At 43.0% G+C, this 25,766-nt stretch overlaps 1 protein-coding gene across 1 annotated transcript in view; it reads left to right on the top strand.

Moving 5' to 3' along the window:
• The first annotated feature begins 345 nt into the window (after positions 1 to 345).
• rsrc1 (arginine/serine-rich coiled-coil 1) overlaps positions 346 to 25,766 on the top strand; it is a 113,092-nt gene continuing 87,671 nt past the window's right edge. Inside the window, exons 1-4 of the mRNA XM_041941306.1 lie at positions 346 to 422; positions 955 to 1,158; positions 4,308 to 4,430; positions 22,153 to 22,341. Of these exons, the coding sequence (XP_041797240.1) occupies positions 971 to 1,158; positions 4,308 to 4,430; positions 22,153 to 22,341 (500 nt within the window). The 5' untranslated portion in view covers positions 346 to 422; positions 955 to 970. The remainder of the gene's footprint in view (positions 423 to 954; positions 1,159 to 4,307; positions 4,431 to 22,152; positions 22,342 to 25,766) is intronic.

Here is a 25,766-nt window from a genome sequence, read left to right as displayed (position 1 = left end):
CCTTTTTTCTCCCTCAAAAAGTCTACATCAGTCATGCAATGATGGAAGTCACATGCAGGCTCACTGAATCAAGATGTGCCCTTAAACCTCTAAATATAATCAAGCTATTTGTTGTTGTATCTTAGTATTTGTTTTAAACTGTTTTAAATTATAGGTCTACCTAATGTGGGAAAAAAACAAAACGAAAAAATGCTACAGTATTTAGGCGTTATTTGAGACTGAAGATGCCATTTAGGGCAAATCATGAATCATCATGATGATAGATGAGAGCACAGAGCGGTCGATTGCTCTGTGTTCGACTGTGCTGTCTGGAGTCGAGCGATGTGTTCCAGTTTGACGAGTAAAGTCTCCTCAGTAGTGCATGGCTGAGTTGTGGAGCTTCACAACGATTTAAAGGCGAGGAGCGGGCTTTTCATTTCAAGGTAACGTCTCGTTTTGTTTCGTTTTGTTTTTTGCTGCACGTTCTCTGTCGTGTACCGTTCACTGACTGCGGTGTGTGACATGTTTACTGTAAGCCTTCAGTCAAAACAAGAACAACAGTCCAACGTTGGTGGAGTTAGCACAGTTAGCCTGCTAGCTAGCCTCCACAGAAAGCAGATTTTTTATTTAATCTATCCCCTTAATATTCACGGCATGTGTGACAGTGTTGTTGCCAAAGCTGTGATGGTGATTTAAATCACATAACTGTTTTTTCTGTCCATGTGGTTGACAAGCTAAGTTACCATTGAATTCGCTAGCTAAAGAGCTAGGTCCCTTACTAGACCTTTGTGGTCAAAGAAGCTACATTGTTAAAACATTTAGTGTAAAAGATTTGGGGTGAAACGTACTTTGGGCTCTGTTAAGCTGTGTAGCATGTTCATGTCTATACTCTAAATTTAGTTGTGTCTCAAGTTGTTGCTAAAAGTCGTCAGAGTAAGCTCATCAGTAACCCTGCTCTTGTGTGTGTTATGCCAGCTGACAGCCAGCCAGCATGGGTCGGCGCTCGTCTGATAGTGAGGATGACAGTCGGAGCAGGAAGAAGAGAAAACAGCGTCGCCGTTCATCCTCCTCTTCCTCGTCTTCGTCTTCATCCTCCGGAAGTAGGGTGACCAGCAGCCGGAGTCGGAGGTCCAGTCGCCGGAGCCGTTCTCGCTCCAAAGACAGGGACAGAGAGAGGAGGTAAGGGTGTACAACAAGCTTTTCTTTTCTAAGCAGAGGTAGCAGGGATGATCACTGAGTGGGTGACTGTCCTGCTGAAGTGTCCTTGATCAAGACAGACTGTTTTTCATCTCCAGAGGCTCTGCTCTGATGCTGCATTTTCAAGAAACTTGGAATTCGCTTTTCCTCCAATGTTTTATTAAGTGTAAAATAAGTAATAAGAGAAGATGAACCATCTGTGTTCGCAAAAGTTGATCAAAGATTGAAAATGTTGTTTGTACACGTCTTGTCTTCTTGTGTTGGTTTATTGTGTTGGCTTGCTTTCTTTTTACATCTCATTGGAGGCTAAAATCAATGGTTCCTGTATTAAGACTAAACGTCTGACTTTGCAGCCACAGTCAGTTTAACAGTTGTTCATCTTCAGGACTCTGACATATTTTTATTGAAGTGACAATGCAGCCGTAGTTTAGTTCTCACCATTATACTTGCAGACATCAATGCATTGTCAGTGTAGGTCTACTGCCAGTATTTTTCTGTTATGCCATTTAGACAGCACACATTTTGATTTGTCAGAGCAGGAAAGGCGCACATGTTGCTGATGTCCCAGTAAGCCATGACAGTGTGACAGTGAGCCAGCAAGTGCAACACCAGGATCTTGATACTGAAACAGCAAAATGAAATTCAGCCATCATTTTTTTGGTATTATTATTATTAACACCTGAGCTTTATTGTACTGTGACATGTCAAACTGTCTTCTGAGAAAAAGGCCTATTGTGGCATTTATGTGACTGTTTTTAGATGAGAAAATAATGGGTGTTGACTTGCTGTGGCTTCAGAAACATATTTATGCAGGGTAAACCCATGTGGGTAAGGGAACAGATGCTTTTACTGACAAATAACTGAAATGCTCATTAGTTTGAATTTGATATCATTCTGTGTTTCATCAACATGCAGTAACTTAATTAAAAAGCCTAAGATCACAGAAAGTGCTCCATTCTGATTTTCTAAAATACACTTGTTTATATTTCATGGTTTCAGTTGTCACCATAGCCCAAGTAAGACTACTGTCCGCTATTGTTAGTTTTCGTCCTCACTCAGGATAATTGAAGACCCCTTTCAGGATGGAATATTTAGTCTCAGTATTGATTCACATGAAACAGTGGACAGTGAAGGACTCCAGTAGTGTTGAGAATGAATTCCAGACGAGGATTCTGTTAAGAGAATCCAGATATGAATTTCAATCAATTGATAATTTTGTGTCTACTCTCAGAAAATAAATGAAATATGAAGGCTTGTCTTCGCAGGGACATGAAAGGTTACAACCTTATACCAGTTTTCTAAGCTTCTCCTCATGTTTGCAAAATACCACACTTTGTTACTGAGCAGTGTCAGAGGAATGGGGAGATTCATCAGACATCATTACAGGTGGCTAGTGGCTGGACCTGGCCTCCTCCATCCACCCTCCATCCATCCACAGCTGCCACTGGCTGTGGTTATGGCTGTCTGTTCAGACAAGGCCAGTTGATAGTAATTATTTATGAGTCTTGGTCAAGGTCCATTACTGCTGATTGGAAGTCATTGCCTGTCTGCATGGGGTGGGGCTGGGTGGGCAGTGTAAACCCTAGGACCACAGTCCCTCATCTATTAGCCATGTGTTTTGATCAATTAACTAAGACCTTGTTTGTGTATACGTTTGTATATGTGAAACTAGGTCCTTAAATAGGTTCCTATGAAAGAGGACACACATTCTGTGGCATTTTTAGCCTGCATACATACAAACGTTTTAAAGAGACCTCACTTGTGGTAAAACAGAGGAGTGCTTATGCCCTTGGCTGGTGACATCATGACTACATGGTAAACATGCTTGCGTAAAGTAATTGTGTCTGTGACTATGTGTGTGAGATACAAAGAGGGAGCAAGATAGGAAAAAAGTGTATGTGTTAACAGGAGGGATGAAATCCAACTTTGTCAGGTGTTTGGTGTATTCATGTGAAAGGCTTCTGTGTCTACCAGCACTTCCCACGTGTTTGAGCCATTATGTTTTTATTATGTTTACGTTTCGACAAGGCTTCTGAGAAGGCGTGTGAGCGAACGCAACCTTCCAAAAAAACCTCAGCTCTCTCCTGTGTGTTTCTTCTTGGTAATGTGTGAAGTGGTTGTACGAGGTCTGTGGAACTTATTTCATAAGGCCCCGCTCATGGGATCCAGCCTTTGGAATACTAATGGATCTTTTTCCTGCGCTACTGTAAGTGGTACAAATCTGGTTTGATAGTTCAGCCTCTGTGTTATTTGTATTGCTTTCCTTTTTCTCTTCTCCTCTATCTTGCAGAGCTCCCATAGGACCGTGTATGTTTTTTTTGTGCGTGTGTGCTAAAAAGATTTGGATATTTTGGGCTTTGGTGAAACAAAAGAGGAGATTTTAAATAATGAATATTGCTCAAACTGTTTGCGCAGTAGAAGAGGGGAGGGTTCTGCATTTACATTCACCCCCATAAATGCCTCCTGCTACATGATGATCAATAGGAACGCTGTGTGAGTGGTGTTTGGAAAATAGACGCTACACACACTGCTGTAGCCACATTAAAGAGTAGCGGAGCACCAAAGGGCCCCTGTGGAGGAACTGTAGGGCAGCCTGCATGGCTCTGCTGCTCTCGGCCGTATATCAGCATGCTCACGAATGCAAAGTAGCCGTCAGCGCTGCTGATAATAGGTGAGGTTGTCTGGGACATTTGGGCATATTTGCTCTTAAAATGAACAGCAAAACAAATTAGGAATATAGCATTCACTTATGCAAGAATTTCAGATGAGGGTGTGAATGAACACAGAGGATAATAGAAAATTCTGCTTGTCATGGCAGGGTGGAGCATGAAGTCGGGGAGCTGGTATGAGAAGTGTTTGTTTTATTGATAGTAAACTAAAGAGACACTAAACAATGAAGCTGAATGACCATGGTTAAATTTGAATCACTAATAATTAATGTAGCGCTCCATTTTTTCCAGGAACCACACTGGGCATTCAGGTCAAATTCACATGTTGTGCTGTTGCTGATTTGCCAAAAACACAATGATTAATTGTAGAAACCAGAACCCTGCTGTCTGATTGAAGCTTTGTTTTAAGGATCCTGACAATAATAGAACTGAATTAGTACATTTTTGGTCTGTGTGCTGCAGGAGAAGACGACGCTCCAGCAGCACTTCGTCCCACAGTTCACCTCGCAAGAGGAGGAGTCGCAGTGCGGAGAGAGACAAAGGGAGGAGCCACCGCTCGCACAGGTCACGCAGCCGAGAGAGGAGGTAACACCACACACACACACACACATTCACAGCTCAATGTTTATTCTGCACAGTCTAACTTTTTATTCAGTCTTGGATTGTGTAGCCACCAACAATTAATGTTCACACAAAAACTCAAACTCTTTTGAATATAAACATTTCCATTGGAATTTTTTGATGCTTGGCTGTTTGGTTTGTGAATATTTCATACTTCATATTGCTGCTAGGTCTTACAATAATAATATCACTTTCAGTTTTTTAACAGTATGTTTCATTCCTACTGAAGACAAAGTATTTAATATGTGAAGAGGAGGAGTGATGAGCGAAGGCTAGATAATTTAGCAGGACAAAAAAAGTGTGACTTGAAACGGTTTTTGGGTCTTTGTATTACAAATCAGTATGTGGAATGCCTTCGCAGACTTTTCGTATTAAAAAAACAAAAAGACTTTTGAAAGTTTACTTCAATGTCAACAAACACATCATTTCTTATTTATTTCTCATGTCATCAGATGGAGGCACGTGCAATCTTGCGTCTGGATTAGTATGTTGTTTGTACTCATGTCAGTTTACCCTGACTATCTGTCTTACTGTGCAAGTGTTAATGAAACAGAGACAGGTCATAGGCAACACCAGTCCAATCCCTCCCAAATCTCTGCTGGAGGCATATCTCCTTCACTCATTAATGCAATTAAAACATCATTACCCATACATACTTTGTTGAATTATGATTACTATTTGTGTGGCTTTTTTTTTTTTTTTTTTTTACAAGGGACTAACTTATTCATGCAAGACTAATGTGTACACACCTGCATCACACTTCTCTGTCTCTCTCTCTCTCTCTCTCTCTCTCTCTCTCTCTCTCTCTCTCTCTCTCTCTCTCTCTCTCTCTCTCTCTCTCTCTCTCTCTCTCTCTCTCTCTCTCTCTCTCTCTCTCTCTCTCTCTCTCTCTCTCTCTCTCTCTCTCTCTCTCTCTCTCTCTCTCTCACACACACACACACACACACACACACACACACGGCCATAGTCAGCCGTGTATCCCTTTCAGAAACATAATGGCAAAGTCTCTGTGTGTGGTGGTCCATGTCATTAGCATAGCTAATCTGGTGTTAATGAACCAGTAAACTGTGCAGTTTTTAAATCCCTCACACACACACATTCACACACACATAAAAACATGCACAGATGCACAATTGAAGAAAAGGTTGTCATAATATATGCGCGAGCAAGGCCCTTTGTTTACTTGTGTATGGCTGCGGGGGAGAGCAGAGATCATTTTAATCACAAAGGAAAAAGTGTTTTAATATCTCCATTACAGAGTTGTCAGGATGAACGGATGGTGCAACAGAGATGTTTTGACATAACAGTGGTTGATGGAGCCATAAAAGGACACCACACCTCAGCTCTCCAACCTAATGGTCACAGAGCATTTTGCGGCTTCTGAACAAGCAGCACGTTTCCCTGTTGCACTGTGAACTGAAACCATTTATGGAGAGAATTTTGGCCAAACCGTTTTCACAGATTCTCCCCCTACTCTCTGTGGTATAGTGGCAGTCACTCACAGCCACACTGGTGATTAAAGCATCAGTCGAAAATGGCATTACTAGTATGGTGTGAGATGAAGGGTGGAGGGGATTTGGGAGATTTAGAACTACAGTCGATGACATTGGTGTTTACAAATGCTGTACTGTGATTAGGAGGGTTGCGTTGTGTAATCGGCTTAGCGGTGAGCGAGGAGCAGGTGGGTTGGGCTGGTGTCGGTGGGAGTGCGTGGTGGGGTGCTACGAGGGGAAGGCGGTGTTGGAGGTGGGGATGTGCAAAATGATGGCATTGATGATAAATTTATGTGTTTATGTGATGGCAGCTGCAGTTTGTGTCTGCAAAACTTTGTCGTTGGCTGCCACATGTGAGCTCCTGTTTGAGCATTCCAACAAACCAGTGGGCATTTCACATGTGTCGTCTCATGAACGGGACTAGAGCTGAAATGATTCGTTGATTAATTGATTTGTCCATTGACAGAAAAATAATGAGAAGCAATTTTCATAATTGGCTAATTGTTTCAGACATTTTTCAAGCACAAATGATGGAAAGAATCCAGTTCCATCCTCTCAAATGTGAGGATTTGCTGCTTTTCTTGGTCTTGTTTGAGAGTAAACTCAGTCTGTTAGGGTTTTAGACTATTGTATGGAGGAATGAGCAATTTGAAGAAGTCACTTTGCACTCTGGAGACTGAAATAGGAATATTTCATTATTTCTGACAATTTATAGACCAAATGATTAATCAATTAATCAACAAAAGAATCTGGAGACGAATTGATACTAAAATAATTGTTAATTGATGCCCTTAATGGGACTAGTTAAGACATATAATGTGAATGTTGTGCATTTAGTGTTTTGAGTGTTTTCTGCAGTTCTAGGGGTGATTTTATAATCCTGTTCTGCACAGCTCTGTTGTGGGATACTGCACATTCTGCATCCACTGTATTCGAGGGATGAAAGCAGGTTGGTGTGCGCCGTGCACAGGTGCCTTGACTGCCATTAGTCAGTGGTGTGTGTGTGTGTGTGTCTGGATGAGGCTGCCTGAGCTGGCTGAGAGGCTGGCTGATGGATCAGAGGAGGATTGAGTGGACAGGACCTCATGATTGATACGCAGATAGGATATGAGGTGCTGCCCGCCACCCCCACCTCAGCCACACCAACCCGGCACCACCCTCAGAATATGAAAGAGAGAAGCAAGAGGGAGACCGAGTGCGCTGACTGGAGAGAAGAAACAGAAAGAAGGGACGAGAAGTTAGAAGGGAATGGAAAAGTGTGGAGAGAATAGGTCGAGTGTGCAGGAGAGGGAGGGAGCGGAGAAGATCCTAGTGGAGGAAAATGAAGAGGAAAGACAAAAGCGTAGCGAGAACAGATAGGCTTGAGAGAGGGATATTATTCAGAAGAAATGAGAATAATAATGTCTGCATCAGAATATTGCTGGGGAGAAGATTAGGACCATAGTGGGGCCGTCGTGGGTTGAAGGAAGGGAATATTATTACCTTCTTTTCAATCTCTCATGTATAAATAAAAAATAAAGAGATACATGAAATAAGAATAATGCTCTATCTTGTGTTTACCATCTATCGTTGCTTACTCCCTCTCTCCTCTCTTTCTCCTTTTTTCCCCTGCCCTCAATCTGAGAAGGGCCAGGTCCCCCAGAGGCAGTCAGTCTTGCCCTGAAATGTAAAACAGACAAGAGGAGCAGATTACCTATTTGCCATTAATGTTTATTCTCTTTGATGTGAGCAGGCATATCAGGCTGCTTTGTGTGTGTGTGTGGTGTGTGTGTGTGGTGTGTGTGTGGTGTGTGTGTGTGGTGTGTGTGTGGTGTGTGTGTGTGTGTGTGTGTGTGTGTGTGTGTGTGTGTGTGTGTGTGTGTGTGTGTGTGTGTGTGTGTGTGTGTGTGTGCGCACACACCAGCAAGCGAGCATGTGTGAGGCTGATTGAGCGTATGCATGTATGTGCTGATTTGCGTGAATGTGTGCTCATGGGTTGGGGGGGGTGTCACTGCCTAGTCCGCTGGGGAGAGCAGAGCAGAGTGGAGCATGGCAGCAGCAGCGTACAGTGATCTGATGTGTACCCAGTCCAACAAAGACGACACAGCCTCTCATCACAGTCGGATCACAGGCACGTCTTTAGGTGAGCTCAGCGGAGCGGTGTAGTGCTGAGCTTTTATAGGCGGCCACAGCAGGGGCTAAATGTGTGTGGCTCAGTCAGTCATTCTGTCAGTGGTTCATTCACTTAACAGTTAGCTGCGGAGGTACTGTTGGAAGATGTGCCTCCGCAGGTGCAGGTGCGACAAATCCACCACTTGACCCATCAAAGAGGAGCTGAGCATTTCATTCATTGGTGGATGTTCACACGTGTGCATGCGCTCACACAGGTGAGCTCATACTGCAGGGCATGCACAAATGCTTACATTTTCCTCATTAATATTTCAGGAGTGTGTTGAGTTAGCAGGGCAAGAGTGCTAGCGTCAGGGTTTAGCCCTGCTAACACCAGAGCGGTTTCATCACTGGGCTGCTGTCATGACTCGGAGGAGGAGAATGAGACCTCTAATTATCTGTCTTTCCCCTAGAGGAGATAGATAGAAAGCTACACACACCACCCACAATGCTAGGCTAGCCGATCAGAGTCAGGATTATCTCAGCCGCCTTCGAGCCACAGAGGCTGGGATGAGTTCAGAACTGGTTCTGGGACAGGACTGTGGGTACGACATGGGTTAGGTCAAAGACAGACAAATCTCATGGCTTTGTTTGGCTACTGTAAGTCCAAGCTGAAAGTGTGATATCTACAGTTCTTGTGGTGTAAAAATCAGTAGTTGGTAGTGTTCAGTGTGCAGTGTCTGAGTTTCAGTGCAAAGCATGGGTTACAAATAAGCCCCCAGATTTACCTGCTAGAGCTTTGGGTCAGGTCCCAGATCTGGTCTCCTACACAGAGGCCAACATGAAACATAGGATGTAGTAATAACAATAGCAATGAGATATTTGAGTGATCCTCCTGGCGACATTCTGCTGTTCTCCTTCGGGAAGGTCAGAGGTCAGGGTTAACGAAAGAGCTGCACTCATAGCTAGCTGGTTTCATGGCCTTGTTTTTCCGGTTATGAGACAGTCGACCGCTGAGCCACCATGCCACGTCTTGCTGCAGCTAGAAACAGGTAATCTAGACGTTGTAGTTCCATGACATGAGCTCTGCTCTCTGCACAGAAGGACTCAAGGCATGTGTGTGTGTGCATGTGTGTGTGCTTGCAGGGGTTGAGCGATGGCCTGGTATTTATTTCGCACGGCAATTTTCCCCCTGTATGAGATGAGGTGTCGTACATCTGCTGGATAGCTTTTCCTGCCTAGCACCGACATGTAGCAGCGAAGGTCATCCAGGCGGCTTGGGAAAAGGGGAGGGCCGAGGTGAGGAACTGAAAGGAGGAGTGGAAAGGGTTTTAGAGGGGGAGAATTGGAAGGCAGGGCGATTGGGTTAAAGAAGACAGAGCTGGGGTGAGGTACATGGGTGACTTTACTGTGGGTGAGCAGTGCAGCCTCCCAGCTTTTCATTGCACCTGGGTCAGCAATTCCCCCGCCAGGTGGCAGGGTGGAATTTTTCTGTGCATTTTTGTCTAACATATATTTATTCACACAGTTTAGAGTGTGTGTGATGTGGCAGGTGGTTTTGGGTGTCGCTGGCTTCATAAGGAAAACAGCCCTGAGTGTGTTTTGAGGACATGACAAGTGAAATCTGGTTTCCTCAACAAAATACAGAGATCTTGCCATTATGAGAGAACCATAAGGCATGAATGGTGGTGCTGATGGATAGGAAATAAGATGAGGAAGAATGCGAACAACCCTTAAATCCTTTTTCTTGTCTAAGTTGCAGTATCTCGCTTGGTGTTCTCACAGTTTTATAGTAGTCTTAGGTTATTCTAGAGTGAACTATGCAGGAATTTAAGGGCAGGCTCCTGGCTGTTTTTCATCTATCTGTCTGTTATCCCATGGACTCTCAACATCTTTTCTTCTCCCCCTTCCACAGGATGACATTTAGCCCTTTCTTCCTTCTTCCCCTATTACCGGACTTGCAAAGTGTTGATTTAAACTGAAAGATGACCTGGTTTAGTTCGGCTGCGTCTTCTCTACCCCATAAAAATCAACATGCTTCCAGTCGTGAGATCTGAACACGTTTGTTGTTGTGTTGCTCTCTTTCCCTCTCTCTCTCTCTCTCTGTCTTACTCTCTTTCTCTGTGTTGTCTTTTTTATTTATCTGCTGTAAAGGCCAGTCAAGCGCTGCTCGGCTTTGTTGTCAGAAACCTTTATTTACCAAAGGGAGGAATAAGTGACTGACACAGACAGCCTCTTTCATCCCTGCCTCGCCGCAAGCAGTGTTCCCCTCTACTGCCAGAGGAAACCCCCACCCCTCACACCCCTCACTTCTGCCAAGCCGCCACCCCCCCACCACCACCACCACCACATCCCACTCCACTGAACCCCTCCATCCTGCAGGCTCACAACACACTAGCCCACTCCCTTGGGTAGCAACCTAGCTGTAGAGTCTGCACTGTGCAGCACAGACACACACACACACATACAAAATTTACCTCACAAAAGGCATCACACCAGTCCTCTCACACAGCCTATCAAATGAGTTAGTCCGATGGTCACAAACAAAGACTAGTTTAACATCAAAGAGTTGTCCCTTCTCTCTTTTTATCCATCTGTTAAACAAACTGGGAGTAATGACACGTGAAGCCTGTCGTGGTATAGCCTCGGCTGGACAGGTGGTGGTTGTGTGAAAGGGGGGAAAGGAGGAATCTCTTTGCCGTCAGTTGCCCAATCAGTGCGTCAGAAATGACTGAAGCACACAGATTTGTCTGTAAATCAGAAAGTGATCTCAAAAAGTGTTCATTGTTCTCATTTATATGGTTATAACGAGAGGCAACTCTGACAAGTGTTGCAGTTCAGCGGAATTTGGTAATATGGGGGAACATCATTGCTTTACTTGCAGTTTGAAAGGACATAAAAAGAGCTTTTTCTGCAGGCATCAGTGGGCTGTGATGCCAGTCATCTGTGCATATTTCCCCCAGTTAATCTACCTGTTCATCCAGGTGAAGTCAGGGTTAAATATGTAGGATGTTAAAGGCAATTACTGTAGCCTTTAACCACTACCGAGATGCAGAGAAATGAAATGCTATCTAATAATGGAATAATAGCTTTTCTTTTATTTATCATTATTTTGTCTTGTTTACGTTTTTAATGTGGATGTGGGAAGATAAAGCCTGTTTTCTGTGAAAAGTTCAAACAAGGTCAAATAAAAATGAAAGTGACATAATGAGTATTATGTAGTGAAACAGTGAAATAAGCACTGTTTGCTAATTTAATTCTGCCCCCCCCCCCCCCCCCAATTGCAATGAACATCATAAATCTTAACCAGTAAAACATGTTCGATTCAATTTTCCCAAATAACTTAACTATACATTTTATTGCACTATATATGTTGGAATTTAACAGAAGTTGACAAAAAAGTGTAACTTTCTTTGAAGTTTACAGCTCTAATCATTGAGAGCACTGAGTCATTTTTATGTTTGAATGTTTTTTGAATCAATGCAAATCGTTGTGATCAATTAGGACCAGGCTAGTTACTTAATATGTGTATACCAAAGACTAAATGTTGCTGTTTGATGACTGAAACCCAGTATGACACTCCTACTGTTATTTCTTTGGTGGAAACACACTTGAACTGTTTTGCATATAGAACCTCTATAATGCAGAAGACCAACACCATGCACTCAGCCCTCATTGTGTTCACTTTATGACAGTGAAAAGCCTCATCCGTCTGTCCAGACCGAGAGAAAGACGGAGATAGAAACGCTTTTAGCTCTGGCATCCGAAAATGAACACCAAATGTATCTCTCTCTCTTTCTCTCCTGCCTTCTCTCTGTCTCTCTCTCCTATTTAAGCTTCTTGAAGTTCTTCCAAATTGGGTTTTAAATGCCAATTAGGAGGTTGAATGTAGTAAAATAAAAGCAAATGCAGGCAGGATGGCCTCACCTTCTGGCTGGTTAGGCTTCAGAGAGAGCCGAGCCGGACCTTTGGCTCCCAGCGAGGCTTTGAGAGAAATATCCTGCCTAATGAACACATTAATTAGAACCATAACTATTTATAAGATGATAATTAGAAACGAAGGGAGGTAAACTGGGCTTTTCCTGCAATTAATGGAGGATTAATTACGGGAGCTAATGAAGTGGATTTTTGAAACGCGTGGAGGTGAAGTACAGAGATGTGCAGCTCGCTTTGTGATCACTGGCATAATTATTTTCTCCAGCGCCAAAGCGTTTGAGGCCCTGGTCCTCGCCGGCTCAGGCCGGCTAATAAGCATCATTGCATCGTTATATATGCACTTAAAAAGACTTGCCACTGAAATGACTGTCTAATTATTTCTAATTGGCAGGCCCTGTGTGTTGTCATTGAGCTGTTTGGAGCCGCAGCGGAGCCCTGGGTCTAATAACGCTCAGGGCGGAGAAGGAGGGGGGAGAGAGATAGAGAGACAGCGATACATAAAGAGAGAGAGTGAGAGTAAAGACAAGGGGGGGCCTCTACCAGTTGCCTGGTGCTCATAGCCGGACCTGCACATTGCCCCCCTGTGCCACTCACCCAGCAGGACAGCGGGTCCTAGAATGACGCCCGGTGCACTCAGAGGTCACCTTGCCAAGTAGCCGATTAGCAAAGTTTTATTTTATCTGTGCTTATTTTCCCCCCTTTTAATTAACAGCTTCTGCTCTTAATTTATGCACAGCTAAACACCACCGTCTGTCCACAGTTCTTCTTTTTCACTCTTAAACATGCAACACACACACACAGAGGGAGGGAGGGAGGGAGGTATGTTTATGTGCTGTGTGTGATTCAGTGGCCAGCTTTTGAGCCAGTCCGTAGAGACACATGCTAAGAGAGCATGCATGGACAAACCTCAGTCAGGCGTGTTTACCTTGTACTCTAGTTATGCTCTGGCTCAAACCATATGGACACCATCATTCTCTGGGACTGAGAGGGCGCATGTGTAGACTTACATAGTTTGTCTTTACAGTATGTTGGCACAGTCCAATTCAGGCTCGTACTTAGTGTTGACTCTTAAGCACACATTTATCAAAGGGTTTTTAAGCATTCATAAATGCGTGTACTTTTACAGTAGATTCAAATTTCCGTGATTTGAGGCATTGATCTCAGTTTAGGCTGTGTCATAATCACGTGGAAGACCTTGTTGCATGTTTGAGATCGCATATGTTACGATGGTGTTTGACTGATGGCCTAGGATTATGTGTGTGAGCACCTCACTTAACTCGTCCTAAGCAGAGCCACGTGCGTTGTCCTGCCAAAAAACACTCCGTCTCCCTCGTCCTCCCGGACAACTTGAGAGCAAATTGCCAGCTAATGGAACCACTGCCTGCACTTGTCAGTTCACTGCGGACGAGTGAAGGAACCACACAAACACACAGGCACACACACAAGCATGTGGTTTCACTCACACGTTTAGTAATTTATTTCTGGAAAAAGAAGAGAAAAATGAGAGAGAATGGCAGAGAAATGAAACAAGGATCATGTGCGCCTTGACTGAAACCTTGACAATCTTTTTGAAAGTAATGAAACACTTTCTCAGCATGTGCATGAGTTTTTCTATTTGAAATTTGTCTTCCTTTTTTGTTCAGTCTATCCATTCGGGGTTTTGGCAGACTTGAGGACATGAGGAGGAAGTGGAGATAGATGGATCGCCCAAAAGAATACGTGGCCAACTGTCGTATGATTGGCTGAACAAAGAGCAGAACACTTCTGTGACTGGTTGAACAGACAACTCAACGTTGTGATTTTGGCTTGAAATCAAAACAGGAAAAATGTAATTATTTTAAATGCAGTCAACAGTTTTGTTAGAGTGGAAGTTTGCCAGAGTCCTCTGTAAACTCTGCAGGATATTGACACTCAGAAAAAGTGGGAGAACCAAGTGTGCACCCTGTCTTTCATGTGCTCCTGCAGATGTGTAAAGAATGATATTTATGTCATCCAGGGGTGGCCAAAATCTTCAGTCAGGATGTATGTAATTTTATATATGTAAGGTTTTATTTGTTTATATTTTATAAACAAAAACAGCTGCCTCACATGACAACACTTGAATTAAAATACAAAGACTCAAAACAGTAAAATTAACTTACCTTTAAAATGGAAGGTTTAAGTGAGAACAATGGAGATGCAACAGAGGTGCATTATCCCCACCAACTGTTTACTGTGGTAAACAGTCCTGCTGGCCAAATCACGTGACTTTGCGAAGCAGCTGGTTTACTATATTGCGCTTCCCGCCCTGCACATATAGAGGAGACACTAAAGCGTGTTTTGACTTACTGGAAATCTAAAATGGTTTAAATGAGGGGTGGCGCCTGGGTAGAACGTGCAGGAGGAAGAGGAGAACCCATGCTGAATGATGACTGTTTTTGCATCGATATCAATACTGCATGTATGTGGACATATCCGCAGTATCAGTGAAAGCTGTCCTACGTGAAATAACATCAACGCGCCCACTCGCTCGCTGTGTAGCAGGGTAGCAGTGCATACGCTGTGAATGACAGTGTGCAAATACAACCTAAGGGATATTCCCGTGTTAGAAACGGTATTGCCACATCTGTACCGGTGGACACCTTTCTACCATTGCATGGTATACTGCCCAACCCTAACACCATCACTGTAACACGTGGCATCATCTGGATCCTGCTTTCAACTGTGTAAAGCAAATCAGGTCAATCTTTTGGCTCCTACACTTGAAGAATATCTGTTGCCAGTCCTACTAAAGGTTTAGACTTCATGAGATAGAAGAATAGAAAGATATGAAATAGATATAATAATATATTAAAAAATAGTAATATTGTATTGACCTTGGCTACATCAGCAATAAGCTTCTTAATAGACCAGAGAAAAACATTTGGCAAGGTGTGAAAAGCTGTATGCAGTCATCCCACAACATATCATTCATGTATGCCATTTTTCAGAAGATGGTGGCCAGAAAGGTGGATATCCTTTTGGTTCAGTGTCACAGTCATCCACAGTGATTGTTAAAAGACTAAATCTGTGCATCGGACATGTAGACTACAAGAAGTGACAGATGTTGTGGAGGGGAGACGCCCCCCCCCCCCCCCCCCCCCCCCCCCCCCCCCCCCCTCAGAAAGGTGGAGTGTTTTCTCTTTCTGTTCATTTCTTGATCTCTCTTTCTGTGTTCGTCTCTCTCTCCTTCTCTGTCTCCTTGTTCAATCTTGACAGCAGTTCATAAAAAAAAGAAAAAAAAAAGATTTTTAGAAACTTCTTTATGAGACAAGCCTCTGTTCTGTCAGAAGACAACTTTATGTTATTTCACTGAAGAGGGGAAACTAATAGTGCTATGTTTTTTACAGGGCACTATTCCAGTTGTGTCTTGGGTGTTTAATTAAGTGTAGTTTCCCTTTAGTAGTGGAATGTGTGTCTGCTTTTTGTCGGCCCGTTCCTCGGTGCCTTTTACAGTCCACCCACATGGTTTGTCTCAGCGTTTATGATTTTTCTTATACCGGAGTTGTGAGGTTCCTAAATCACTTAAGCACACGGGGCTGAGCGGTCCACATTTAAACAATAAAAGGCTGTTATGCTAAGGGCCCTCAGATCTCCCACCACTTCATAAATACATGCGTATAAAAGGCAGAAAAATACATCTTCCCTGACCAGAGAGAGAGGGAGAGCGAGCGTCTGAGAGCACACCTGCTAATTGGAGCCAGCTTGATGTGAAGCACGGCTGTCTGCTCTGTCTTCTCCAAAAGTCCCAATCGTTTTTTTTCTTTTCTTTTCCCCTCTTTTTTCTTACCCGCATTGTCCTTGACTCCCCAACTTTTATAACCTTTTTTCTTTTATCTTATCACTACTTTTCCCTCCCTAGCCTGCTGTCCTTCACGTATAGTCTCCCCTCGTCTAGTCTGCACTCCCTCTGCCTCTCCTCCTCCTCTTGCTCCTCTTCTGTCCTTCAGCTTTTTTCCTCCCTCCCTGCTTTCCACCCTCTTACAGAGGGAGGCAATGACAACCAAAACAACTCTCTCCTAACTCCCTGTAACTAATTGTTCCGGGCCGTGATGGATGGAAGGAAGGGGGAGAAAAAAGTGGGGTTTCGATTGCGTGAGTGGCTGTGAGGGAGTTGGCAAGTTAGCACCTAGTCTGATTGTGACCTCCACTTGACCTTGTGTCTGGGCTGAGTGGCTGAGCCAGGGCCCCCCTCGGCTCCAGCTGCTAATGGGTGTCATGTCGAACTGCGGCTGCACAGAGGTCAGAGGTCGCGGGCGCACACCAGACGGCCAAGTTTAGGATTGCGATGAGGAGGCTGAGTGACAATTGGCATATGCGCCGATGAAGACGACTGGTAATCAACACGTGTGCATGTAGCAAAGCACACTCGGCCACGCATATATATACACACACATGCATGCACGCGCATGGAAACCACATCTTGCTGCAGAAAGTCATCTTTTCCCTCATCGTCGACTGGCTGTTGTAGGTTCATATAGATCTGAGGGGTCTTTGAAGGCCTTTGAACTCTGCTAAATGACTTGACCTTGTGGCTTGTGGCTGTAACCATGTGTGTGCGTGTGTGTGTGTTTGGGTGGGTATTGGTTGGGGGGGGTGGCGGTAGTGAGTGGGTGGCCTGCATGGGGTCTCATTTCTGCTTCACAGCATAGCAGGGCTTTGCAGACGTTTGTGTTGACGACTGCTAAATTAAAAGCAAACTGAAGATTATGACAAATCTAAACATTGCTTTTATGAAGCAGAGGGGGACGAAGAAAAAACATTTCTGTGAATCTTTCATGCTCTGTCTTTGCTGTGTTAATTGTGCTCACAATCAGCTATTTCGCAGCGATTCCATGTGTGTTATTTAGTCTGTGTGTGTGTGTATGTATATTTATGTTTCTGTGTGGGTGTGCATGGTGGATGACTGAGTCTGTGTGTGTGTGTGTGTGTGTGTGTGTGTGTGTGTGTGTTTGCGTGTGCGTGTATGTACTGTGAACCGAGGGAACAGATAATGTGGCTGCCTGGAAGGAGGAAGCAGCTTGGGAAATGATTTCAACAGCTCTCATAATTAGAGGAATATCATAAATTAAACTTGTGTCTGCCGTTGCGTTTGAAGAGCACTCAAAAGCAATAAATTCTGGATGGTTAACATATTTGCATTCCATTCAGCAGGCAGCGTCAGGCAGGAACAGCTGTTTTCCACGTCTTTTGGCAGCAGGAAATGCACATTGCTCACTCAAGGTGCTTTTAGACACATTGAAATGGCAGAAAAAAGAAAAGTGACTTTTAACTTGAACATGAAGCTGCTGCTGTGTGCTCTGTCACTGGAAAGAACTCGGCGGGGAACAGCGCATTAATGAAGTTCTTCAAATATGGATCTTCTCACTTTCAATAGGCCTGTTTCTTTTTCAATCTGTCTATTGCTTGGAAAAGTCGACTGGCAAGCTTTTTTGTAGTGTGTGTGTGTGTGCATGTGTGCGTGCGTGTGTGCGTGCGTGTGTGTGGCTGGAGAATGATGAAATCTAAGGTTTTACTATTAGCTGCACCACCTGCGGGGTGGGTTGGTTAAGGCTCTTTAGTGAATATGTACATTGTAAATACAAAAAATAAATACCGAAGTTTTGAAAATAATTTTAGCGTTGTTGTATGTGCCAGTGCAGTAATTATAAAAACACTTTATGTACAAGAGAAAACAAAAAACTGCTGTGGCTTTGTATTTTTTTTAGGCCACATTGCACCTATAGTTTTTAACAAACAGGTTATGGCACCATCTTTGTCAAGTCTATGTGACATCACACAGTTAATATTGTTTAAAGGCATATCGAGGTTGTAATTATTGTGGTATTACTTACAAAGAATAGTGAGCATATCAGTCACCACCTTTGGGTTAGCCTCTGATCTACTGGCTTTTTAAAAAAACTTTTTCATGGACAATTTCTCTCTCCGCTGTCTCTGAAAAACATGATACTATGATTTTCTGTCCAAATTTTAAGCTTAATGAGTGTCCACTGGTGGTGTGTGCTTGTGAAAGCTGACGACCCCATCATTTTACAAAGGCTAACTCGTTTGAGTTCACCTATGGCTTAGACTCACAAAAGTTGTAGTTGTTAACAAAATAGTTTTGTTACATGACAAGTGTTTTACTGGACAGCACAGCAGTAGCCATTTAGCTAAAACCAGAATGTGTACAGATAACTTCAGAGCCAAGTTTCAGCATTTAAGGAAGCTAATGAGAAAAGACAAATGCCTAATATGCAATGGAAGCCCGAAGGCTGGCCTTTAGCTTCTGTAGGTGAACATAGTCAAAATATCAAATCCTACTCATGTCATTATGATGAATAATTTTTATTCCTTATCATTAACACAGTATCTTGTCAGGAAACTGAACTGGCCATTTTTACATATAATAACACAGCTGTTTGTCTATGTCTCATGATAACTCCTCTCTAGCTTTTAGCGTGCCGTTGATAAGAAAGACCCTGGTCAGACAGGGGTCACTGTTGCCAGCGTCCACTGAAATGCGATAGGGTTAAAGTTACACAGCCATTAATCACTGCTGCGCCACAGTATGGCCTAATGGACAGCGACGCTGCTCGGGGCATCACTGGGAACATCACCCAGCAGTTACGTTGGCGTTTTCTTCCGAATACAACAAGGACACAAACTTTGTTTTTTTTTTTGCCGCAGTGGATGACGGTTGGTGAAAATGAAGAAACAATATGAATGTCCGTCGCTGCCGCTCGAATGGGGGAAGATAAGGTTAAAGGAACAGTGTGGATGATTGGTCTTTTTGTGTGTGTGTGTGTGTGTGTTCCTGTGTTCCCCGTCCCTGCACTGCGTTGTATGAATAATGATTTAACCGGGGTCAGATTCCATTGGAGACGTTCACCTGTATCTGACACTAGTGGTATCGCGTTGCTGCCATTAATGTCCAATTTTCAATGAAAACAGAAATAGAATACAGACTGATAAGGGTAACACACCATCCAGCTTCACACCCGACCACATAATTACCCCAATGGGCTGTGGTGAGGGATCATATCCTGGCGCGCACCGGGGGGTCAGCGGCGATAAGCTTCAGCCGAGCTCCCAACATGCAGCATAATTACTCTATTGATAATTCACCAGGAAAACGGTCCCAGCCAATTGCAGAGCTCCAATTTAATGGATTGGACGGCGAAACGAGGGAGGGATGGAGGAAAGGAAGGCTGTGAGGGGCAAGCGAGTGTCTGTGTGTGTGTGTGGGTGGGGGGGTTGTACATGGGGGCGACCAGCAAGGGCCTTTTATTAGAAATGAAAATATGTTTAGGCCATAGGGGGACCCATTTTCCCTGGAGATAATAAGGCCAATAAAATGTAAAGCAGGGGAAGGGCTTGGCATGGGGTCCAACTGTGGCTGTTTATCTGTGTGTGTCCTGCATTAGTCCATTTATCCCCAGCCTCAAATTAGCTAATCATTCTCCAAGGGGAAGGACTTGGTCGGGAAATTGACATTTAGCAGCATAGGCTCACTCTATTAACTACAGTAAATTTAATTTGCTGCACACCCCAGAAGTGGGCTGTTTTCTTTGCCATCAGAGGGAGAAAGGGAGAGGGAGACAGAGAAACAGAGAGAGATTGTGTTTATTGCATCTGCTGCTTCTGGCCACAATTTGCTTGGCTGAAAATATAAGACTTAGACTTGGAACACTGCAACTCTGTTGTATTCCCTCTCATGTACTGTTGATTACAAACATACGCAGGCATTGTCAACACATAGATTCACTCACTCCAAGGTCTGTTTGGGCCATTGATGGATTATCTCGCCTGGAGACTCCAAACCCCAAAAATGCCAATGTTTTTCTTTTCCTTTTTTCCATTAGCTGTGATTCTGTGACTAGCCTCATCGTAGCTCCAGTAAACGCTGTATCAAACATGGTAAATCAAATGTCCTGCGACTGATGACTGCTTTCACCTCTTCCTCTGAATCAGATGTTTCATATTAATTACTTTTGATAATCACTGCAGGGTGTACGCTTTAGTATCTGTTCTGCAGATTACAATGAGATTATTATTAGTTATTAATGTCAAAAAAAGAGGACTGCTGCTCACAAAACTGGACTATTACTATTAAAATTATCAGCTAATTAATCACTGAGGTTATTTCTTAAAGCAAAAAAGGCCAATCAAGTACTGGTCTTGACTCAAGATGCAGCTATTAGTTGATTGAAGTTTCTCAAATGCGATGATTTGCAGTTTTTCTTATAAACTGGCAATTTTTGGATTTTGTCACAAAAACAAGCAATTTGAATACAAAATCTTGGGCTTTGGGGAATAGTAGCAGTAGGAAGGTTTTTTCCTCTGTGAGAGTTAGTTGATTATCTTTGTAGCCCTGATTGTAAAACTTAAATGAAAAATATATGAAGTGAACATGAAATGAAACACTGAGTTGAAACTGATTCATAAACTTTGTGCATCATGCGCTAAATTGACGGTGATGTTTTGATGATATCGGCCATTGTCTGACTGTTGCTTATGAAGCAGGTTTATTCACTGCAGAGTCACTTCTGTGGAACTTTTCTTTTCCCCTCAAAGAGAGACTCTCTTTCTGAGACCTTGAACGAGTGCAGCTACTCTCCAGTGATCAGGATCGCCCCAGCCTAATTGATTGCAACAGTTGTCAGAGTGTTGTCTGTTAGGATGGTGACAGGCGTCTGAAGAAAATGATTAGTTTTCTGTCGGGAGAGAGACAGCTCTGGATGTCCCAAACTGCAAACTAATAAAGGGGGGAAAGCAATAAAGCTCGTGGACAGCAGGTTTGACTGTTTTTATAGACAAATCAATAAAATGATAGATGATGGAAAATAACGGCATCTCAGCTGCCGATTTCTACTGGGGTTTCAAATCACGGTCCTTCCCACACACACACACACACACACAGACACACATGTGCATGTACGCTGAAGCAGGCTCACACACACACACACACACACACTTGAGCAGAACATGGGTTTTATCTGCATTAATCGAAGCATGTGCAGTGACACATAAATACACGGTTATGTTTTGGTGGTTTGTGTCTCTGTGCGTATGGCACCATATTGAGCCATGAGTTATACGTTCAATTGTTTGTTTTTGCTGGTGTTTAGAAGGTGTGTGTGTGTAACTCTGTGTGTGTTTATGTTTGCGTGCCATAACTAACAGAGTAAATCTCCCACTGTAAATCTTTTTGAGACCAGAGGGCCAGTGTCAGGATCAATACTGAGGACAGGCCTTCCTCTGAGCCTGCGTCTAATTGGCTCCATTTCTACAGTGACTGTGTATGTGTGTGTGTGTGTTTGAGGTTCTATACAAGTGTGTTATTAGGTCCATCCAAGGATGAATTTATCCACTCTGGGAAAATGTTATTCTAATCTATTTTATTTCAAGGTTTGTTTGCAGATACAAGTGTTTCATTGTTTCGTGTGGTATTGTAAAGTCACCATCTGCACGGAGTTGGCCTTGCATTGGGTTGGGTGTCATTTACAGAGGAATCCAGCTGTGCCTATTGATTCAGGTTTTGAAAGCCTGTTTACAAGTCTTTATTACATGTAAAATTATGTCAGCTGCATGTACAAAAATCAAAATATGTTGAAAGCAAAACCCTTTTATTTTCTGCATATTTAGGCAGCCATTAAGATGCATGTGGTAAAGGAAAGAAGAAATGTTTGTCATTTCAGCTGATTCTTTAGCATCGTGACTATTTTACAACACCTTACAGGGAGAAATTCATCGCAGAGCAGCCAGAGATTTTCTCAACAAGCACTGCAATGCATCCACAAGATGTGGGAACACACTCCATCGCTCTGACTATTCCTATTTCTGTTTCCTATCACTGTTGCCACACACATGCATAACTGACAGCTAAGTGAAACATTCTCAGCCACATTTGCTGGGAGTGATCAAAAGGCTTTCTGGGAAATACAGGCAATGATTAACTAAAATAGAAGTAGACAAGCAGAAAGTGGATATATCTTAATTACGACTTAGAACTTGCCAAGGTGATATTTAACACTGCAATAACATGTTAAATCTCATTTGTGTTAAGACTTCCAGCATCTCACTTCTTATTCATCGAGGAAAAAAGAAAAAAAAAACATTTAGTTTGTTGTATCATCAGCGCTTTATCAGCTGCAAACTATGTCTCGCAGCGGGAGCGGCAGCCGCAGCCGGCGAAGGAGCCGCAGCCGGCGGAGGAGCCGCAGCCACAGGAGTCGCAGCAGAGAGCGGGACCGGAGCCGGCGCAAGGGCCGCGACCGGGAGAGGGAGAAAGAGAAGGAGAGGGACAGAGGGAGGGACAGAGAGAAGGACAAGAGTAAAGACAAGGCAGACAAAAAGGGGTAAGTGATGAATGACTTTGTACATGCAAACATACCAAACAAGCGTTGGGTTGGCCCAGCTCAGGCTTAGCTGCAGGCTCCACAGCAGTGCACGAGGTTTTGGTCAGTATAATACAGACACAAAGATGGAGCTCAGTGTCAGCTTCTCCATCCATCACTTGATCCTTCCATCCATCAATCCATCAATCCCTTTCTTCCTCTGTTTCCCCTTGCAATCAAGCACCAGGCTACACTGGCCTTGTAATGTTCTATAATTTCCCTCTTGTAAGAGAAGATGTCATGGAGAAGGAAGAAAAGGTGGTAGGTGGAGTGCTGCACAGGTCCAGCGTTTAGAGAATGTTCTGGTCACCAGATGATGTCTGATGTCTTTAACTCTCCTCGTCACCCTCTGGGCTCTCCTGCAATAAGTCTCGAAACATAACAAGATCATATGCATCTCTGATGTGTTTATACCAAGAAGCAACAATCTTATGTCTTCCAAAGGCTGTAATTCACACAGAAACAAGTTTAGAGTAGTGGACCTTTAAACAGCGTCACAGTCCACTGCAGGTCTAACTACTTTAGCGGCCTCTCCTTGCCTCGACCAGAATAGCACCCTCAATCCGTCCCCAGCACGGCTTGCTCTAATGTGATTGGAGACAACTGTAATGTGACTGGTACCCAGTTGTTGTCTGTTATATTGAATGGCACAGATGTGTGTATCAGACTATGGATCCCATGAGTGGTGCAGGCCAGCTGCTGTGCTGCGTGTCTTCAGCTCCCCCAGGTAAACTGTATCTAAACTCATGGTACAGTCTATGTTCTGCCCTTGTCGGTTAACAGACAACTTTGCATTTAAGTGCATTGATTAAGTGTATATTGTATGATAATCAACCTGTGATTTTTGTGATGTACACATCCAAATGTGAAACCAGGTATCGAGCATTAAGATGCTATTTGGTTTTTCAAACAAATTAATATTTTGAATACTTTGCACATAAACTTGCCAGAGAGAAAACATTTTGAGGCGGCATTTTCTAGGCTTTTCATCGGATTTACTTCCAGAAATATGCAGTAATAGCCAAATGGCAGTTTATGATTTTTACAGCTGTTTGATCTGACTGAAAATGATCTCCATTCCTCAGATGTATTCTTGATGCAACAGTGCAATCAGATGATGAAATTTATCACTGTGGCAATTGCCGTAAGACAAAACTGCAGCATATCTAACAACATTTTTTAACTTTGCTTGTGCACTGCTGTCAAACTGTCACACTGTCACTTTTTATGGAAATTTAGTGTGTATGTGTGTGTGCGTGGTGCTGCGCCTGTATCTCATTGAGTGAAGTAGATGCTAATTATTGAGAAAATGTATCTTTGACGGTGAACCTTAACTGAGATTTTTTAAACACAACTCATTTTATGTATTCAGCAAGTGCTATAGATAGATGTAACTGAGGAAAACATGCGCATGATTAGGAATGAGGGTTAAGCATTTACATATTATTTAAGATATGATTTGTTGTTTGTTTAGAATTACACAATTTGTGAATGGTCTGTCAAATAATATGTTTAGTGTAGTTGTTAGCAGAAAAGATAGAATAGATTGGTTGATTGTAATAAAAAGTCTTATTTAATGCAGTTTCCATGTATTTAGAACTCGTTTTCTCATCCTTTTGGAGGCTTTATCAGTCTTCAAAGAAGACGATGGGCCTCCAAATTTCTGCATGTGAACAGAACATGGAGATTTGATTTTTAAGGGAAAAGTGCTCCGTATTTGGCGCTATTACATATTGCCTTTCTTAGATCAATATCAGGAAAACAAATAAAGCTAACAGTGAAATTTAAGGCCAGGAGACTATATCTATTTTCTTATTACGGCTTCAATATCCTTCAGCATTGATAAGAATCTCTTCCTTTATCTCTGACCCTGCTTTAGCTTGTCTGTGTGCACGTGAGTGTGCTGATATACGTAGTAAGTCGGTGTGTGTGTGTGTGTGTGTGTGTGTGTGTGTGTGTGTGTGTGCACATTTCCACCTGTGGCAACGTTAATATATTTCAAACTGTCTATCCTACTATCTGGCCTTCCAATTTACTTAAACCTGTGGTGGTATGATGTTGGAATAATTGTGACTAAACCATGTGGTGCTGACCTGCCATCTTACCAGGCATACAGTATACACACATATACATATCTATATATACATAAAAAGATAATGCCTACTTTGGTTTCCTTGAATCTAGGTACTACAGATGGTTGCTGACTGTTTGCTACATGTAACTTACTCTTTTTGATTTGAAAAAACAATCTTGTTTTGAAAAATTATAACATGCAGTTTTTTTTTGTCACTTCAAGTCACTATTGAATGACAGGTTTAAAATTCTTGCTTCTGTAATTCACAGTTTAGCAGTTAGAAAAAGAAAGGCAGTGGGCGGAGTGGGTGGATTGTTCAAAAATGTATACTTGTTTTGGCTGGTTTCAACATTTTAACATGAATTTTACATTCACTGGAACATTGGGTAATCACTTAAGACACACTCTGATCCAGGAAGTCAAAGTAATACAATTATTACATGAATAAAATACACCATAATGCAATTTGTGGCATTTATTTGTAAATTGATGTATATTTTGCTACATAATAAATTAAGTAGCAAGATCATTTTCCCACTTTGTTGTTCCTATCCTCACACTTACACTAAAATTTAGTTTGTCTAGCTGTGGACCTTGATATGACGTTATTAGCGTCCAAAAGTTGCCTGACATGGATGTTCCTAATATTCCCCAAATGCTCCCACAGGAGATGAGATGCCTAACAGAGTCCTCCTGTAGCAGAAGAAAGGCAGAAGCAGTGAGATGTTTCAGGAATATGTAAAACAAGGCTCTCTGCAGTATATCCTGTCTATGGCAAGCCACTTCTTTTTCCTCTGTCTCTTCCATTCTTCTTCATCTGCTCTTAATGGTGATGGGGGGGTAGGATCTTTATGTAAGCCCCTGATCCTCACCACTTACACACAAACACACTGTAACACTCTAGCCTCATTTACATCCAGGTTTCCTTGCTGGCTGGTGGGAGAGGAGTGAAGCAGTGTGATGTTGATGGCGGGGCGGGGTGGAGAAGAGGCTCAGGAGCTTTATAGTGTCTGTCAGGATGAAAGAGGGGCCCCTCAGAGCGGCACCCTGACACTGACTCTGTGTGTGTGCGCGCGCGTGTGTGGTGTTGTCGTCATTAAACATTTAACACTCCTCTAGTATGACAGCAGGCAACTTGGTGCTCCAGCGGCATGTTTTCATGCAAAATTTATTGAAAAAGACGAGCTGTTGTTAAGAGATCTTGTTGCCTTTCACCAGTGGCAAAGGGTAAGTGGGTGATTGTAGGGTTGTGCGTGTGTGCGTGTGTGCGTGCGTGCGTGTGCGTGCGTGCGTGTGTGTGTGTGCGTGTGTG

Source organism: Chelmon rostratus, chromosome 7 (assembly GCF_017976325.1).
Source record: "Chelmon rostratus isolate fCheRos1 chromosome 7, fCheRos1.pri, whole genome shotgun sequence".
NCBI classification, from domain to species: Eukaryota; Metazoa; Chordata; class Actinopteri; order Chaetodontiformes; family Chaetodontidae; genus Chelmon; species Chelmon rostratus.
Note: the sequence above shows the minus strand (reverse complement) of the source record. Positions and strands in the feature narration are given on the sequence as shown.